Genomic DNA, 19,319 nt, shown 5'->3' with positions numbered 1-19,319 from the left:
GTCTCTGATGGCTCAACAAATTCCGGGACTAGAGTACAGGGGTGCCGACCTCATGTCGAGGGGCGGACCTCTGTCGGACGAGTGGAGACTTCACCCAGAGGTGGTGAAGCGGATTTGGTCCCCGAGGTGGAAGCGGAAGTGGATCTGTTGGCCACCCGTCGTAAACACTGACTTGACGCAGAGACTTTGGTTTTCATGGGTTAACCTCAAAAACAAAATCAAGATTCATCACTTATTTTTGTTTTGAAAATTAAGACCTCGGACAATATATTACAAGTGAAAAACATGAAGATTCAAAGGAGCATTATGTTTTTGCGTATGCCTCCCTCTGTCAGGACAATTCTATACCAGGATCAATAGTCACAGCCCTGAGGCAAGGTCAATATTTTCATCACCAGTGACCTACCTTCTAACTCGCTGGTCCATCATCTCATATTTAACACTCCAGCGGGCAGCTAGGACTGGGCCACCATCACATGCTTTGGTACGCTAATGCCTTTTCCACACAAATCCATATTTGACAATGATAATAGCAGCCTACTGGTTATCTGTGAATATTCCCACCAACAACAACAACCAGGGTTTCCCTGGGATGCTGCCTGTGTTGGGTGAATTAAACATCAACACAGGCAGCCTCAATTGGTAGTATCAAGAATGACACTGTGGTAGACAGCAATGCATACCACTACCCCCCACTCATGGATCCGACCTTGGGACAAAAACAACAAATATTGAACCAGTCCCAATTTTCACTGAGGTGGACTATTTTTTTTAAATTTATATTTACAAAGATAAATTATACCATAATAAAATTTAACACAGTGGCAAAATGTAGTTAAGTATTAAAAGTCAAAGTATCAATTAATGCAGAAAAGCCTTGAGGTGGAGTTCATTCTAAAACAAACACACACAGGCTGAGGTGTCTGAATGTCACCTCTGGATAACAAGCAGCGCCACTGCAGGGATAGCAAGCTAGTGATAGAAGCAGCTAAAGGCCAACACACTCACACATAGACAGAGAGGGCGTGGACAAAATACCATTAACACCTTACAATAATACAGTCAGGAAATACCAATATGGTGGAGATCATGGGTTATCTTGTTTGTTAGTTACATAAGTGTCCGTCAGTCAGTGTTGTTCAGGATTAACTGTTCCTCTTTGTTAAAGTAGTTTTCCTCTTGGCACTCTGTACACACGTAGGCAAAATTGTTGGTACCTTTCCGTTAAAGAAAGAAAAACCCACAATGGTCTCTGAAATAACTTGAAACTGACAAAAGTAATAATAAATAAAAATTCACTGAAAATTAACTAATGAAAATCAGATATTGTTTTTGAATTGTGGTTCAACAGAATCATTTTAAAAAACAAACTAATGAAACTGGCCTGGACAAAAATGATGGTACCCTTAACTTAATATTTAGTTGTACAACCTTTCGAGGCAATCACTGCAATCGAGTGATTTCTGTAACTCTCAATGAGACTTCTGCACCTGTCGACAGGTATTTTGACCCACTCCTCGTGAGCAAACTGCTCCAGCTGTCTCAGGTTTGAAGGGTGGCTTTAGGATTTAGATCAGGGCTCATAGAAGGCCACTTCAGAATAGTCCAATGTTTTGTTCTTAGCCATTCTTGGGTGTTTTTAGCTGTGTTTTGGGTCATTATCCTGTTTGAGGACCCATGACCTGCAACTGAGACCAAGCTTTCTGACACTGGGCAGCACATTTCGCTCCAGAATGCCTTGATTGTGTTCAGATTTCATTGCACCCTGCACAGATTCAAGACACCCTGTGCCAGATGCAACAAAGCAGCCCCATAACATAACCGAGCCTCCTCCATGTTTCACATTAGGTACAGTGTTCTTTTCTTTGGATGCTTCATTTTTGCGTCTGTGAACATAGAGCTGATGTGACTTGCCAAAAAGCTCCAGTTTTGTCTCATCTGTCCAAAGGACATTCTCCCAGAAGCTTTGTGGCTTGTCAATATGCATTTTGGCAAATTCCAGTCTCGCTTTTTTATGATTTGGTGTCCTCCTCGGTTGTCTTCCATTAAGTCCACTTTGGCTCAAACAGTGACGGATGGTGCGATCTGACACTGATGTACCTTGACCTTGGAGTTCACCTCTAATCTCTTTGGAAGTTGTTCTGGGCTCTTTGGTTACCATTCGTATTATCCGTCTCTTCGATTTGTCATCAATTTTCCTCTTGCGGCCACGTCCAGGGAGGTTGGCTACAGTCCCATGGATCTTAAACTTCTGAATAATATGTGCAGCTGTAGTCACAGGAACATCAGGCTGCTTGGAGATGGTCTTATAGCCTTTACCTTTAACATGAAGGTCTATAATTGTCCTTCTAACCTCCCGAGACAACTCTCTCCTTAGCTTTCTGTGGTCCGTGTTCAGTGTGGTACACACCATTATACCAAACAGCACAGTGACTACTTTTCACCCTTTAAATAGGCAGACTGACTGATTACAAGTTTGAAGATACCTGTGATGCTATTTACAGGACACACCTTAGTTTAACATGTCCCTATGGTCACATTATTTTACATCTTTTCTAGGGGTACCATCATTTTTGTCCAGGCCAGTTTCATTAGTTGTTTTTTTTAAAATGATTCTGTTGAACCACAATTCAAAAACAATGTCTGATTTTCATTAGTTAATTTTCAGCGAATTTTTATTTATTATTACTTTTGTCAGTTTCAAGTTATTTCAGTGACCATTGGGGTTTTTTCTTTCTTTAACGGAAGGGTACCAACAACTTTGCCTACGTGTGTATATCTAAATTATATCAAACTGTCTTTTTGCCTCATTATTCCACTTGTGATGCAGTAGTAATTACTGTAAATCACAACTAAAAAGGCAGCTACACACAAGTGAGTCATTAAACTCATATCAAATATCAATAACAAGCAGGAGTCAGCTTTAGCAGAGGTCTGATGATTATCAACATTACCATGATATATATATTATGATATAGCAACTTTGTGGATCAGACATCACAAAGTGTTACACAATAACTGACAAAATGTAGAATACAAACACAATGTAAGAGCAGAAAATAAACATGGTAACGTTTATAGCGTCAATGCCTTAAGTCAGAAATGTACATATATTGTGAAGTAACATTCCACTCTGCAGCAGGTACTCTCTAGTTGTATTAGTATTTCAAAACTTGATATATATTTAAAATGAACCCAGTTCTGAAGTCTTTTAGTAGCATAAAGAATAGGGGTGTGAGGAAATTTCGAAAATATAGAGTATCGTGATATTATGTTTTGTGATACTGTATCGATTCTCAAAAACACTATTGATTTTTATCGCTGCAAATATTAACTCAGTCAATACTTTATTTAATGGGCAAAGATTCAGTGTATGTGTCCTTAAGAAGTAGTGCTGTTCTGATAGGATAAATTTTTTTTATTTTTTTTACTCAGATGTTATGCATATGGTGGTGTGTTCTTTATTCTATGAGTTATCCTAAAATTAGATTTTAAAAAATTGCAATATATCACCTTGTTTACAGTATCGCAATATATTACAATATATTGAATCATAACCCGTGTATCATGATACGTATCGCCAGATTCCAATACACAGCCCTAATAAAGAATTTAAATAATAAATATAAAAATGCACATACAGTGCTGTATGTACTAACATACATGAAGTCAATTTGTACAATCACTGTACTTGCAATTCATCCTCATGATGTCCAAGTTTTAAGAAAACTTGCATTTTGATATCACCTTCTATTAAAGTGGATGTAGCGAGGTCATTAAAACGAGAACTGGTAATTTTGCACATGATGACACCACGTAAAACGCCTTTGGTGTTATTTGAATGTCCTCTCTGATCCACCTTAGGCAATATGGGAAAAGAAGGTGACATGCAACAAGGGTCCCTGGCTGGTCTCTATGCAGTCTGATTTTGGGGCTTTCTGGTCGAATAGAGTCATGTAACGGTGGGCTGACAGGTTTAGATTGTTATTATAAGTGTCTGACAACATCATGGAAAGGACCCTATGAAAAATAAAACGTTTCTCTTACCTTTCGCTTCCTGTTTGTTATTGTGTCATGTGACTTGTTGCCAAAAGACAACGGTGGAAACGTGAGTGCGAGTTGGAGAGAGGAGTGCCAGAGTTGTCAGTTTGTTGTGTTGGAGTACAGAGAGCGTAGCTTAGTGTTATATAAAAAGATTTTCCATGTCACGGCTGAATATTTAGATGATTTCCACAATGTGGATGCGACGTGAGATTTCAAAATGAGACTTCTCTGAGTGAGACACACAATAACAAACAGACCGGATCAAGGGAAAGGTAAAGAAAGATTTTTTATTTCTCTGTAGGGTTCTTTCCATAATGTAGTCAGACACTTGTAATAACTATCTGAAGCCTGTCAGCGGAAAAAACAACAAGCACTTTTAGTGGACTGTAACTTTTAGTCTGCAGCTTTTATCCCTCAATACTGGATCAATTTCAAAAGTTGTTGTCCCCATTAGTCACTTAGACACCAAAACATGGGAAAATAGATTCCAGGTTGAAAAACACAGACGTTACTCTTTAATGTTCTCAGTAACACTTGTGCATTTCCTGCTATGACAAGTCAAAATGTCTGCCATTTTAGGCAAAAAAATTAAATAAAATTTGTCTGGAGCCACAAAACATTTGAGCATTGTGATGAAGGTAACACAGTTTATAGTCTAAGTATATAGGATATAAGTCTAATAAAGTGAGGGCCCTATTTCAAATGTATGACAGAGTATTAGGGCCACATTGAGGGGAAAAAAATCGTAGATTTCGAGAATAAAGTCATATTACAAGAATAAAGTCTCAACTTTACCAGAAAAAAATAAAATAACGCGTAAAATTACTACTTTATAATATTCTCATATTTTTCCCTCGTAAACCTATGACTTTATTTTCATAATATTACGACATTTTTTCTCTCGTAAACCTGACTTTGTTCTCGAAATCTCAGATTTATTTTTTTCCCTCAATGTGGCCCTAATACTCCGTCGTACCATAGACCCACAACAATGACAAATAAAAATGAAAATGTAAACAAAAAACAGTTATTCATTTCCATGTTTAAAAATCCACAGGGAGCCACTGGAAAAGGGGCTGAGGAGCCGCATGTGGCTCCGGAGCCGCAGGTTGCTGACCCCTGGCCTACATCGATAAAATAGCTATTTATTGTCCTACTTTCTAACACATTATAGCATGGCATAATAGGCTAGACTCGCAATCAGAAATATTTACATAAAGTGTCACTTGAGGCAGAGAAGAAAGGAAAAGTTTGTTGTTTAGAGTAGCGGCAGAATAGACAGCTAATCAACAGCCTGTTGCTATGTTGTTTTTCTTGGATACAGTCGGCTCATGATGATGAGGAGGTGGTTTCAAGCATGAGTTTAAGCAGAAGGAAAGACTGTTTATAAATGCATTCAGAATGTTATGTTCTCAATGACTAAGTCACTCAGTTTTAGTAGCATTTGGTGCCTGACAGGTGGTAAATGCAGATTCTGCTCACTCTGCACAACAGTTGAGAGGTGACCTAAATCTGCATGCTGTGACTACAGTTTGTTTTCCAGTTTCAAAGGCCATCTTACCACAGACTACGCAACAAAGTGGTACTTGTAGGACTACGGGATATCGGCAGAAGTAACACAAGCAGTAAACATTGATAGCAAGTAGATGCTGAAACAACAGTCTGCAACAAGATCCCATGCAAATATTTGTAAAATCAAGACTAAAATGTATTGCTGATAGTGAGATATTAATTATATAATAATGTGTTTTTCTCTACTGTTTCTACCAAGGTAGCCATCCCTTTAACCTCCAGTTGTGTTTGTAGGCAATCTAGAAATGACCGAGTTGGACTGCTTTATGGCAAATGTTGCCATTTTTGGATATCGAATTACGTATATGAAGGCAAAAAACGTCCATACATCCATGTGACCCACCTCTACTGACCAGCCTAAAACTCCTAAGGTTACCCATCTGTAATGATATAACAGAAAGAACAAGCAACTGTTTTCATTTGTAAAGCTGTAACCAGCAAATGTTAGGAATCTTTACTTGATACACATTAAAACAATTAATCAACAATCAATTTCAGCAACCAACGATTCATAATCAACTGAATGTCCATCAAAAATCAACGGTTTCGGCACTAGTGATGAAACACGTAGCGATTATGAACATATTGTCAAATTGTCGAGATTACGTGAAACTCACACAATATGACAAAGTAATGAAAATGTATCCTCGTCCCACCACAGACAGCGTGGCTCAAAGGTAGAGGGTGGATTTGTCAGTGCTGCCGTCGTGCTCTGTCTAAGTTCTGACCAGAGTCTGTATCTTTTAACCGCAGTGCCGAGGTCAAGGCTGAATATCGTTGATCTTCCTCTTGCGGTAGTTGAGAACAAGACTGGAGGCGGTGAGTTGTGAGGCCTGGCCTTTCTCCCAGCTCTGGAAGCCGTTAAGGCCGCTCTGCCCGGACGTGAACAGAGCCCTCTCCAGACAGTCCAGACGCTCCACCAGCGCAGACGTGTCCTCGTTGTAGGCATTCTGGGAGGAGTCCATGTTCCGTCTGAACCGACCAATGAACGTCTGGACGAAGGACAATGTCAACAGTTTGCCAGCGGTTAGATGAGAAGACAATGACTGCACATATAGGGTGAGTATTATTGCTGTTGAGGTATTTTACATTAAAGGAATACTTCACCTACAAAACGACCATTTGCATATCAATTACTCACAGTATTACCTTGAATTCTTGAAAAAAAAACTTTGTTTTTCTCTCATGCCTCCAAATTCAAATTATGTGATTAAATTCAGTTTTTCAATGCAATTATTCAAGTTGAGCAATTCAAATTCAAATATGAATGATTCAAACTCAGTTTTTAGTGAGACATACAGTACTTCTGCCCATATGAACCCCTTCTGGTCTTAATATTATAATATTACAAGTACACATACCAAGCTTGTATATAATTTAGTCTATAAACCTATAAATCCTAATGTCCACCTTGATATTTTTATTTCTTCAGTCTTCACGGTGCCTGGGTTTAAAGAGTCTCTATAGAAATGTAGTTATGTATAATTTATATAAATGTAGCGAGCACCAGCAGTTCTGAAAACCGGCTGCATGCAGCTAAGTCTTCATAACGTGCTCCGTTTTCACTCCTTTGGTTCTTGGTAGAGTTAAAACATCACATAAACACACTAAGGAAATAGGGAAGATATTCAATACTGTATCATGCCCTTTCTGATCAAGCCCATGTGGTTAAAAACAACCAAGGTGGCAATTCTGATGCTTGAAATGTGTGAAAACCTTGTGGTGTGTAAGGCCATGGAGAAGTCTTGTAGTGTGCAACAACCCTCTGTTTGTGCGTGTCTGTCAAACAATGAGATTAGAGGTAATCTGCCTGGTAACAGCTGCACCAAATAACCAGTAGTCTCGCCCATGTTTTCTGATCTGATTGCACCCCCTAGCTGTAATGTAGTAAATAACACTGGCTGCGTTTGTTTTGAATCTGCATTGTCTGTTGATCTATGAAGATTTTATAGCAAAGCATCTGGGCTGTTGTACAATGCAATATGTATTATTAATTATTTGACCACAAATTTATTCAGACATCTAAAGACACCCAGAAAACTGTTTTGGGTATTGCGAGCTTGTATAAACATCTTTATCTCACATGAAAACACAAGTCAAGAATAACAATCAAATCTGTTGCGTTTCATTGGCTGGAAAACCTACTGTGTGCATCACAAATTGTAAAAATTCTCTGACATACAGACTTGCATGTGTAGCAAACATGAACAATATTTTCTCAAAGGAAAAAAAAAAGAAAATATTCTAGTAAAATGTGACATGGTAGTCACCTGTGGTTCTGCAAAAAAAGGGAAAGGAATCCTCCAAATGTGCTCTCACTTTGTGTAGCAAAGGTGACTTCTGCTAGATGCAGCTGCCATCACTTTCTGTTTCAAACATTTTACTTTAAGTGTAACAAAACCTAGATAAATGAATAGTTCAACATTTTGGGAATTACACTTCTTTGCTTTTTGACGTAAAGTTAGATGAGAAGATCGATACCTCTCACATATACATGTACATTAAATATAAGGCTACAGCCAGCAGCCAGTTAGCTTAGCATTAAGACTCGAATCATGGGGTAACAGCTAGCCTGGCTCTGTATTAAGGTAACAAAATTCACCTAAAAATGCCGGACTATTTTGAACGTTTTTGTGGGAAACTCACATTTGACAGTTATTTTTTTATGTAAAAAATAAAGCATACCAATCTGTACACTGATCAAAGGACAACACATAATATTTCACTAGAGTCTAGTTGTATCAGATTTTTTCACCATTTGCTGCTTCTTTTGGATGTGGCCCTTTGGTTGTTAAAATAAATGGATTCTACACTTTTATATACAAATTATTATAAATATTAATGAATGACGACAAGGAAAAACTTTTGATTACAACACATTGGGCAGAGAAAAATGTGTAATCGTCAGCAAATGAATTATTGCTTACAGTATATAGTGTACCGACCTCCAGATCAGATACATATATACATAAACACGATATGGGCCAGTGTTGTACACCACTGATCTCACGTTCCACATTGAAAGTCTGTAAAAACTAATTTAGATATCTGACCATTGCAAAATGATGTCCCTGCCTTTAACAGTGGGCGTACAGTTTATACACTGTTTGGCTGCCGCTGATGTTGAAAGAATTTAGGGAAAGAAAAACAAGTCTGAGTCAGTCTGTCCGGGTAAGTATCACCATTTCAGTGAAAGCATAATATTCACAAGGTCGATTTAGCAATGCACAGCAATTCAAGTCTAATGGTGTGTTTTCTTTCCTCACAGCCAAGTAGCACTAAATTACAAGAAGAGATGTTGGGATCTGTAAAAGCATACATTGTGTACATCTGTGCACACAAAGCTTAAGATAGGGATAATCTCAGTTAATTAATTAAAATTACACTTATATGTCCATTTTAAAATGTAATGAAGAGTCTAAGCCCACTTAATATCTGCCACCATGATAAGTGACTACCTTTTTTTGGTCTTGCAGGTTTGTCTCACCTCCCGGAGGTCATAGTTTTCCTTGATGAGGTAAATAAATCAGGTTGACATGTAATGTGCGTAACAAGGACTCCTGTCGGATATTTAAATTATGTATTATTTGTTAATGGTCTTCCAGTGTAGACAAGAGCTCTATTATAAATTGTTTCATGCAAATACCAACGATGAGGTTTGAAATTCAATACCAGCATTGTTTTGGTACCTTCTCATGTTAAATCAAGTGTTTTGTGTTAATGTTTGTGCGTGTTGTTCACCTGCAGCAGCGTCTGTGCGATCTCTGGGTTTTCTGGGCTGTCAAAGTGCAGCATCTGGGATCCCAGGCCGTAGTAGTAGGGCCCCATCTTATGCAGATCCACCACGTTGGGGTCTGCGTTGAACACAGTCCTCCAGCCCTCTCTGTACACCTTCGGAAGCTCAACTGACAACACTCTCCTCTTCTTCTCGTACAGACCCTTGGACAGCCACAAAGGAAGCTCCATCTTCGTACCCTGAGATGAAGGAAATGGACTTCAGAGTTGGAGGAATTGTCGAGTTGCCTGCTCTCTGGGGTCCATACTAGGGCTGGGACGATACACCTCTCTCCTGAGTGATATTATCACGATACTTGAGTGGCGATTCGATAAATGTATTGTGATTTTTAAGTATGCAATTCAATATTACGATTTATCCCCTGTATCATTATGCATATCGTATTGCCAGATTCTTTCTAATATACAGCCCTAGTAAGTTTAGGGTTTCAGATCAAGTGTTGTGTATTATTACATAAAATATTTCCTATGAAGTCAAAGTTAACTGAAGTACATTTCCATGAGATGTGAGTGGTACCTCATCTGTATTGTTAGATGTTAGGCTTCAACCAGTAACAGACCAAACGATATTATTATGATAAAATATTTAAATTTCACTGCTGGTTCCTGAGTAACACAAGTTTATATTTTATGCGTTATGTCCTTCACTATTGATTGTTGCTGTTCATTGATCATCAGTGTGACGTCATGCCTGTGAGCTGTGTGTCAATGCCTCCATGCAAGGCAAGTTTCCTCCGGGATAATACTAATAATAATCAAGTTTTGGTAAGTAATAAACATGCCGAATTGAAAAGTGGTCTTGCTTATTTTCTTTAGCATGCTTAATCATCTTTTACCACATAGTACTAATACTAATACAGCAAGGTAAGAGTAAACTGCAGTATAGTGAGTGAAGTCTGGCGTCACTTTCTCTACATAACAAGAAGACCTCTCTCTATCTACCTATCTACCATCTATCTATCTATCTATCTACCTATCTATCTATAGCTGTATTTCTCATAGACACAGTTATCTCTAAATAAATACATTGACAACATTGTAACTATCGCGACATGTTCTCCAGTAACTTCACCGACCTCCGGTATATCCTGCGTGTCACTGGACTTCTCCAGAAAGCCCAGCCGAGGAAAGCTGCACTCCGTCCGGATGGGAAGTCTCTCGTGTGAGAGGAGGATGTCGTCTAGAGACAGGAAGCTCTCCTGCATGCCCACACCGGGCTGGACGGGGAGATACGACTGAGTGTCCATGTTGTGTGGCCGAATGAGACCGACAGTAGCTTTATCTACTGACACATCGAGCAGAGATCTCTCCTGTCGTGTTTACAACTCCTCTTCCTCCTCCTCGCTTTTTTGGCGCCAGAGCCTGTTGACCAATCAGAGCGCCGCTGTGAGATCCAGACCAGAGCAATGGATTCAATGTGAGTCGAACTGGGTCAAAATATCTGTTGTCTGTTGTTTTGTTCTGCTTTATATTCTAAAGGTTGCTGTTTAAAAAGTTAAATAAAATAAATAATAATAATAATAATAATGAAAAATACATTCAATAAAAACTAAAAATTTTATTCGCCTATTTTGCTATAAAAACTCAAGTGCAATTACGAATTTAGCCATTAGAGGTCAGAATATTACCATTACAAATTCAAAGCCCCCTTGTGTCCTGTACTAATAATGTTTAGCAGTCATGTAGACTTGTTATAATAATAATAATAATAATAATAATAATAATAATAATAACACAAATAGAGGATAATAATGAAAAGTACTTCAAACAAGCAATAAAAAGTCAACCTTGAATTTTCATTTAAATTAAATTGGAAATTAGCATGCTCATGCTTCTCTTTTGCTCTATCCCGATCACATTTATCAGTTGATGAATGAAAAATGCCACCTAACCCATTCTGTAATCATGTATTTCCCATCTGTTAGGCTACCATCACTTTACAAATCTAGACAAAAGGAAGAACAGGTCAGTCATCTTTCTTATTTTGACATTTTTTTAATATTATAGATTATTATATGTCATTATCATTACTCATCCTACAGATTGCACATCAAAGTCATCAGACATGTTCGTCGGCGCCCCCAGAAAGCAGGCAGCCATTCACATCTTTGGAAAGTCAAATAAGTCACGACCTAAATGGAGTCAAATGAAATAAAGCCATATTAAACGAAGGTACTGTATTGTTGTAGCTGTGTATCTGAGCGGAGTGGGCAGGCAGCCGGTACAGCGGGCCTACTGTCGACTGTAGCAGCAGTCTGAGAGACTCATTAGATATTTTCACTCTGCAAACTAAACAGACTGAGGCACACATCAGTTCTCAAAGAGATCATCCCCCTCCATTAGCCGCGGGCCACGATACACAGAGAACGTTGTGTGTCACAAAAATAGGCAAAGAGGTTAAAAAAGGTTACGTTAAAAAAACGTGTGCCTCTATGTCCTCCGATGCTCCTAATGGCATCTGCAAGATTTCACAGACCGGAGGAAAACAAGCAGTAAGAGCTGATCTGGAGTCTGCCGTCCAGCTGCCGTCAATTAGAGCTGGCTGTCAATCACTCGCAAACACTGATCAAACGGTCAAACTAGGCAGCGCTGATCAAATATGAATCAATATTCTGTTACTGTAATGCCTATTTCTCACCTCAAATGTTCTCAGAAAGATCTTGTAGTGTACTGTTTAGCTTTAAAATGAGAAAGTTTGTGACCCGGCAGCCATGTTGAGATCTGTTGAAGAAATACCAAGCACCGCCCACCAGCTGGAGCACAGCCAATAGGAACGCTCTCTCTCTGATATGACCTGTAATATTAGATGTAATGTAATCAGGAAAAAAAAAGTCTAGTGGGATTGAATGCTTTCTGCTGAAAACAATTTCATACCACATTGAAACTCCACCAAAGCTGTATCACATGATGGTCGCTCCAAATGGCAGCAACAGGCAGCTATGTGACAAAATATGAAATCAAATTCTCCAAGGTGAAGTCACATTGCATGCTCATGTTTACCAAACCAGCCAGTGTGGGATACTTCATCAAGGACAGCAAAGTGATTACGTCAATTAGTCACTCTTTGGGTGGAGAAGAGACCATGCCCTGACACAAGAACTTGATTTGTTAACAGTGTCTGAAGTATTGCTGATGGGGCTTTTTTTTCTAAAAAAAATGGTTTATTTATTTACATGCAAATTGCAGCTTTAATGTACGTCATAATGCATTTTACTGCTGACTGTTTTATTAATGTAATTATTAAAGCTGCATTATACATTTTTGTGGCTAACATGTTACACATACATCAGACAGAGAGTAATGCTAGCATCCATTTGGAATCATTCATTTGTTTCTGGTGGGCTCCTTTGAATTAGCTCGGCTAACTCCTGAGAATAGCATTTGTCCCTTTAGCTGCTAAATGCTCCACTATGTCCACCAGCTAGTCAATATCTGTGTCTGTTGTCTGCTGTTAAAGGTCCCATATCATGCTCATTTTCAGGTTCTTACTTGTATTTTGGGTTTTTACTAGAACATGTTTACATACTTTAATGTTTAAAAAAAACTTTATTTTCCTCATGCTGTCTGCTTGAATATACCTGTATTTACCCTCTTTCTGAAACGCTCCGTTTTAGTAAATTACAATGTAATTGTAACAGAATTGCGTTGCTAGGAAACAGCTTGGGTCCATGTTTACATCCTGTCAGCTTATGTCATTCACATACACTGCAACAGGAAATAAACTGGGACCCATTTAGAATGTTTACATTTAAAACTTTGAAATGGTCTAAATATTGTAGATTTGTGACATCACAAACGGGACAGAAATTCTGAATGCTTGTTTCAAAAGCTCAGTTTCTGAATACGGGCTCTTTGTATTTCTCTGTGGATTAAGCGTTTCGATACTTTCACAGTATTTATATAGAACTTAAACCTGCTTTATAATATAAAATCCATGAAAATGTCACTTTTTACAATATGGGACCTTTAAGTGATAGGCAGGTAGTGTACAGTGGGTTTATTAAAGCTTTTTTTGCTGTAACAGCTGCCTGCTGATGATGATGACGATGAGCTGAAATAAGCTAAAAAAGCTCCGTAGAGATGGGGGGGAACTGCAGTCTTTGAAGGCTCATCACTGCAGCGGACACCTTTCACATACATGTAGTCATGTGAACCCATTGTTGATAGAGTTGGGTATGCGTTTACAGTCATTATGATGCCTCGCATTGCACTTCAAGTAAAGTTGTATGAAAATGATGGGTCCCCAAAATGGACCGCGCTGACTTGAATCCATTTTATACAGGAAATAGAAATCCTTAGCACAGTATGAGTGCAGAGCAGCCAGTGTTGTATAAATGGTTAACTCTCAACTGATCACATCTGAGGCAGTTTTCCTGTCAGCTTCAGAGCACCACAGAGGCCCCTTTGTAAGACGACTGCATTCAATTGTGTTAAATGCCATACTTCCTGGTACAACACTGATAAAAGTGACTATAGAGCAATAAAACAAAGGGATAAAAGTAGTTTCATCATTTTAGTGAAAAGCTATACCAGCATCTTCTCTATTGAAATGGTGGCTAGGGCTCATGGGTATTGTAGTTTTTTAGAGCCTTCCATCATGCTGAATGAAACAAATATGATTTTTCAGAAACAAAGTTGAAATAGTGTTATGTTGAGGAAGGGAAACATTATTTTGGAGACAGCTGCTCTTTGCACCTCACAACTCTCAATGCAGTAGTAGTAGAAATAGACAGTTGTACACATATTCTATACCTATAGAAAGGCGAAGTATGTACGGTAGTCAACGGAGAGAGACGAATATTTTTTTATATACCATTTAAATTGCGCCATGAATCACACATATGATGTTTGTCAATTTAAAGAGAACATATCATGCTCATTTTCAGGTTCATGTTTGTATTTTGGGTTTCTACTAGAACATGTTTACATGCTTTAATGTTCAAAAAACACATTATTTTTCTCATACTGTCTGTCTGAATATACGTGTATTCATGCTCTGTCTGAAACAGTCCGTTTTAGTGCATTTTAACGTAATGGCAACAAAACTGTGTTGCTTAGGAAACAGCTTGGGTCCATGTTTACATCCTGTCAGCTGATGTTGTTTACATACACTGCAACAGGAAATAAACTGGGACACATTTAGTGTGCTTAAGTTTAAAACTGTTAATTGGTCTAAATATTGTAGATTTGTGACATCACAAATGGACAGAAATCCTAACAACTTGTTTCAAACACACAGTTTTTGAATATGGGCTGTGTGTATTTCTCTATGGATTGAGTGTTTTGATACTTTCACAGTATTTATATATCACTTAAACCTGCTTTATGATATAAAAGACATGAAAATCTCACTTTTTACAATATGGGACCTTTAAAAGATAGTTTTGCAAGTCAAGAAAGTCTCAGTTTGTCGTAGTATCATTTAGTTTTGTGTGAAACCGCTCAGTGAACTACGTCTCTCGTCTCGCACAATATACGTCACCAACACTAGCTAACTTAGCTATGTTCCACGCACAAATGAAACGTTATCTGACCTGATGAGTTTTATCCAGTGACTCCTGGTCTTTTTATCAGCCGGGAAGAGAAAGAACGATCAGACCTGTTGCTGGTGTGAGTTCATCCCAGTAGGAAACACACAGACATCGTAGCTTCAGAGAGAGAGACGTCACTACGACAATTTTGGGTGTGTCTTCTTTCTAATTACGTATTTTCACAGTCTGATACTTCAACAGTTTTACAACAAACTGAGACTTTCTTGACTTGTAAAATTATGTTTTATATTGACAAACATCATATGTGTGATTCATGGCGCAATTCAAACAGGTTCAAAGAAATATGTGTCTCTCTCCGTTGACTACAGTACATATTTGTTCGGAAATAAGGTCCCATGGTGGTCCATCGGAAAGGGTGGGACTTCGCCTCTCTATACACCTTTCTTGGCAATTGTCAAACGGCATTCTGGGAAATGTAGTAAAATGACTAAATGAAATCGGATTACACACAACCTGTTTAGTGAAAGATGATACATCACATTCAATCCCAAAATAACTCTGACTGGTGTGGGAGATGGTTCAAGGGTGGATTTTTTTTCCAAAAGAGTCAGCTGTATCACCATGTCCCATTAATATACCAGTATAACACATGCTGTGTGTCTATAGGCCGACAATATATGTCAGGATTAAGATTTTTAATAGGAAACCCAGCGCTGTTCAGTTTGCATAAATTGTACCCTGGTCACAGAAGGAAAGTGAATGAAAATAGAGTCTGTCATCTAGCACAATTTATTCCACCATTTGTTTACAGTAGCTTTGTAAATGCAGTTTGTTTGTATGTTGATTTGTAGAAGTCTTCATACATCAGCTCTTGGCATTCTGAAGAGTGGGTAACACCTCACATAATTGGAATATTAAACAAATATTGTTAAATATGAACAAATGAATAAATAAGCCCCATCCAGTGGATCCACAGCGGGGCTACAGAGTCCTTTTTCGGGGTCTGAGTGGCTCGCGTCTCCAGTCGCAGTCAGCCAGACCTACTCTAGCAGAAACACAATGTGGGGAACCGACAGTAGCATAGACCAAGAGGCGCCTTTAGAATCACACACACACACACACACACACACACACTCAAACACACACTCAAACACACACATGCACAAACAGTCATATGCACAGAGAGACGCACACACGCTCTCACACTCGCGACTCTCACGAGAAAATGACTAATCATGATCACATGAAAAATCTGGCAGATCTAAAAAGAAAGAACCGAGAGAGGTTAGGTGCGTAATTTACAATATGTCATGTCGCTTCTCTGTAGCTGTAAACATCAGCAAAGTAAAGGGAGGACTGCCAGTCGCACACACAGGGAACATGGACATCTACACTGTAAACATTTCAATACACAGACACACACACAGCACTGTCCCAGTCAGCCCTCTACACTGACCTTTCACGCTGTAACACACACGCACTCACACACACACACACACACACTAGGCTTCAGCAAAAGCTATGTTGTCACAGTTCCAAGCTCAGACACTCACACACACTCACACACACTCACACACATAGTGTACATACACATACCAGGTGAAGCCTGACACTGGAGTATCCCAAACACACATGTTACACAGTAGGAGCGTAAACTACACTGCTGGCCCCTTCCTCCCTCCCAATCCCTCTCCACCCCCAGTCCATCTTTAGATTCCCCACCCCCCCTGCCCTCCATCGTCTACATACAAGACAAGCTGACATCCCAGTTTGTTTGTTTCTTATCCCTCCATCCGTCCCTGCCTGCCTGCCCAGGTGTGCACAAACCAGATCTAAGAAGCATTTTAGGGGACTCTTTGATTCGATTACTATGAGTCAAATTGGCGAGGAAGGGCGCAGAAACTGAGGCAGGAACTATGAGAAAGAAGCACACTGGGACCCAGTCTGTTATGAGAGGACGTCACCGAAGTTGGGAGTCCCGTTGTGCGATGAGAGACCCGCCGGATGATGTAAAAGTCTGATCTCAAAGCAAGCTTCTGCCGCTCAACAATCCTCAATTCATTGGTTTCCTCCTCCTCCTCTTCCTCGTCGTCTTCCTTCTTTGCTCGTATGGTTTCCTTCGTCTTCCCTCCTGCCACCCCCTCCCTGCTCTGCTTCCTCTCCTCTCCCCAGTTAAGGCCATGGGAGGGCTGGACACTAATGACTGACAGGCCTGGATCCAGACACAAGATGGAAGGCTAGCTGCTGGAGGCCTGCAAGGACCTGAGCATGTCATGGAGGCAACTGGCCACTTGAGTTGGAGGGGGGCGGGGGGGGAGTTGAGGCAGATGAAGCCCTTTAAGGGACTGTTAGCCTGGAGAAGTGGGAGGGGAGGGAAGCAGTCTCTTCAGCAGATGTGAAACTCAGGGCTCGGGAGGGGCCCCTTTAATGTACGATGGTTTTGACGGTCACGTTTTTTTGGGTTCAGTTCACAAGGAATAATTATCTTGGTTAGGATGGTGGATTCTGTCAGGATAAGTATGTGTTGATCGCTTTGATTGTTTCATCAGATTTGGTTGTCTGTGTCCAGATATCCATGGCAGGACCACAAGATGTCCTGGAGACAGAGAGCAGGAGGGGTGGGGCACAGACAGACAGACAGAGAGTTGGAAAAATAATGCATCACTTGTAGTTAGATATGGTTTATCAAGCAACATATTAATAGAAAAAATGGTTTCAGTGGCATGGAAGACAATTATCTGCGTACACTCACGCCTTTGAAAGGTGCTGAACAAATGAAGATATAATTATTATTTACATGTTTCATCTTCAAAGTATAAAACCCGCGACCCTGAATAGGACAAGTGGTTACAAATGGATGAGAAATATAAAAACTGTTTGGTTATGTTTAATGTCTTCCCATTCACCACAACAACGATTTCTTATCATTTCTACAATGGATTTGTATCAAGTCAAAAAAGTCATAAAGTCCATCATATCAGTGGAGGTAGACAGTGACTGGACCACATCTAAATGTGAATACAAAGCCAATATGAGCTTCTGTATACTGGTTTACATGCACAATCTTATCTTGCAATAATTAGCATTCAGTACAGACAGTAGTGTGTATGTATGTATGTGCTGTGTGTCTCACCTTGAACCGTATTCATAGTAGGCCTGGTGGTCAGTCAGTCAGAAGGATGTTCGGGGCAGGACCGATTGATCTCAAACCACGAGTCTATACAGCTGCACACAGGCACACGGGTTATTTAGTCAAACAACACGTCTGTATAATACAGCTGCAAATACAGAGAAGAGAGATCATAAGATATCAACTATATGGTAGTCCTATATGGATTCAGTACTACGGAGGATTATTGCTAAAGTAACACGTAGGCATGTTGGAAGGCCTCCATGGACTCCCACATACAGAACATACAAAATATATAATATATAGATGGGACCCAGAGGGAAGCACAATAGCACTGTTACAGCACACTCACACATGTGCAATATTTTAAGCTCGTAAAATGTCACGTTCTTACTGTGTTTTATGGAACAGTTTACCTTTTAACTGCATTTCTCTGTTAGTATTTGTGTGTGGTGGTAGAACATCCTTTACGTAAGTGTAGCAATAATTTAAATGAAAGTAATACCACAATGACATAAACACGATAACAGTTGATGTTTTCTTTGCATGTGAAATCGTATCCACAAAATAACTACATGTATAGCTCTCAGATAAATGGAGTTTATTAAAAATAATATTAATTGTATTAGAGTACTTCACCGTTGTACTATGGATGTTTAAACCAAAATAGTTTTTTTTAAGCCATCCAAAATCTTTGCATGTGTTATGTTTACAACTGATTTACATTACAATACTGAGGCTAATGCTATTGCTAATTGTAGGAACAACATATCCATCATACATGTGTGAAATCCAATTGATCTTAACCTGCAACGTTGCATTGACTGTCGGATACATGTAGCTGAGCAATACGTACATATTTTCTCTCTAAAATTTTGTGAAGCAGAAATATGAAGTAACATAAAATAAAAAATACTCAAGAAAAGTATCTGAAAATTGTACAATGGATGTGTAATAAAGATTTTTGAAGCAGATCAAAGTAGGGGTGAGGAAAACAAATCGATTCACCTATATATCAAGTTTTTTTTTTTTACGATTTTGAAATTGATTTTTTAATGCCAGAATCGATATATTTGCTTCATTTGAGTCTATGCGGAAGCAGAAGGAAGTTACTGCTTTTATTGTTGTAGTCTGAGTAACATCACGTCATATTTGTTCCGTATCCGTCAACCAAAACAAATATGCCGCAAGCTGAAACGAAAAAGTAGAAAACGTTAGAGGGTCTGCGTGGATACGACCTGCACCCTCACATGTTAAATCCAGCGTTGTAAACACTACACATCCAG

General features: G+C 39.1%; 2 protein-coding genes and 3 long non-coding RNA genes across 6 annotated transcripts in view; 2 read left to right on the top strand and 3 right to left on the bottom strand.

Annotated features, from left to right (window-relative positions):
• Positions 1-2,773, bottom strand: part of LOC141765593 (uncharacterized) — a 101,023-nt gene extending 98,250 nt beyond the window's left edge. The window contains exon 1 of the long non-coding RNA XR_012593535.1: positions 2,466-2,773. This is a non-coding gene — a long non-coding RNA (uncharacterized LOC141765593). The remainder of the gene's footprint in view (positions 1-2,465) is intronic.
• LOC141765594 (uncharacterized) overlaps positions 1-19,319 on the top strand; it is a 371,017-nt gene that overhangs the window by 264,503 nt on the left and 87,195 nt on the right. The window lies entirely within an intron of this gene.
• On the bottom strand, positions 4,306-10,658 carry gins3 (GINS complex subunit 3). 2 transcript variants are annotated; one of them, XR_012593533.1, is made up of 4 exons: positions 10,488-10,658; positions 9,358-9,591; positions 4,954-6,608; positions 4,306-4,906 (listed from the first exon to the last, which is right to left on the bottom strand). XR_012593533.1 is itself a non-coding variant. In XM_074631677.1 (3 exons), the coding sequence occupies exons 1-3, from the start codon at positions 10,656-10,658 to the stop codon at positions 6,378-6,380; spliced, it is 636 nt and encodes a 211-aa protein (XP_074487778.1). In that variant the 3' UTR covers positions 4,306-6,377. The 2 variants fall into 2 exon arrangements, 1 of the variants encoding a protein (XP_074487778.1); XM_074631677.1 differs by having other exon boundaries at positions 4,306-6,608.
• Positions 10,689-11,582, top strand: LOC141765592 (uncharacterized). The gene is made up of 3 exons (XR_012593534.1): positions 10,689-10,828; positions 11,337-11,376; positions 11,454-11,582. It is a non-coding gene; the product is annotated as an uncharacterized LOC141765592 (long non-coding RNA).
• znrf1 (zinc and ring finger 1) overlaps positions 15,676-19,319 on the bottom strand; it is a 70,045-nt gene continuing 66,401 nt past the window's right edge. The window contains exons 4-5 of the mRNA XM_074631676.1: positions 18,037-18,128; positions 15,676-17,499 (exon numbers count right to left, since the gene is read on the bottom strand). Coding sequence (XP_074487777.1) covers positions 18,071-18,128 — 58 coding nt within the window. The 3' untranslated portion in view covers positions 15,676-17,499; positions 18,037-18,070. The remainder of the gene's footprint in view (positions 17,500-18,036; positions 18,129-19,319) is intronic.

The sequence above is a fragment of the Sebastes fasciatus genome, chromosome 4, assembly GCF_043250625.1.
Source record: "Sebastes fasciatus isolate fSebFas1 chromosome 4, fSebFas1.pri, whole genome shotgun sequence".
Classification (NCBI taxonomy): domain Eukaryota; kingdom Metazoa; phylum Chordata; class Actinopteri; order Perciformes; family Sebastidae; genus Sebastes; species Sebastes fasciatus.
The sequence above is the reverse complement of the archived record's forward strand: the minus strand, read 5'-3'. Positions and strand labels throughout refer to the sequence as shown.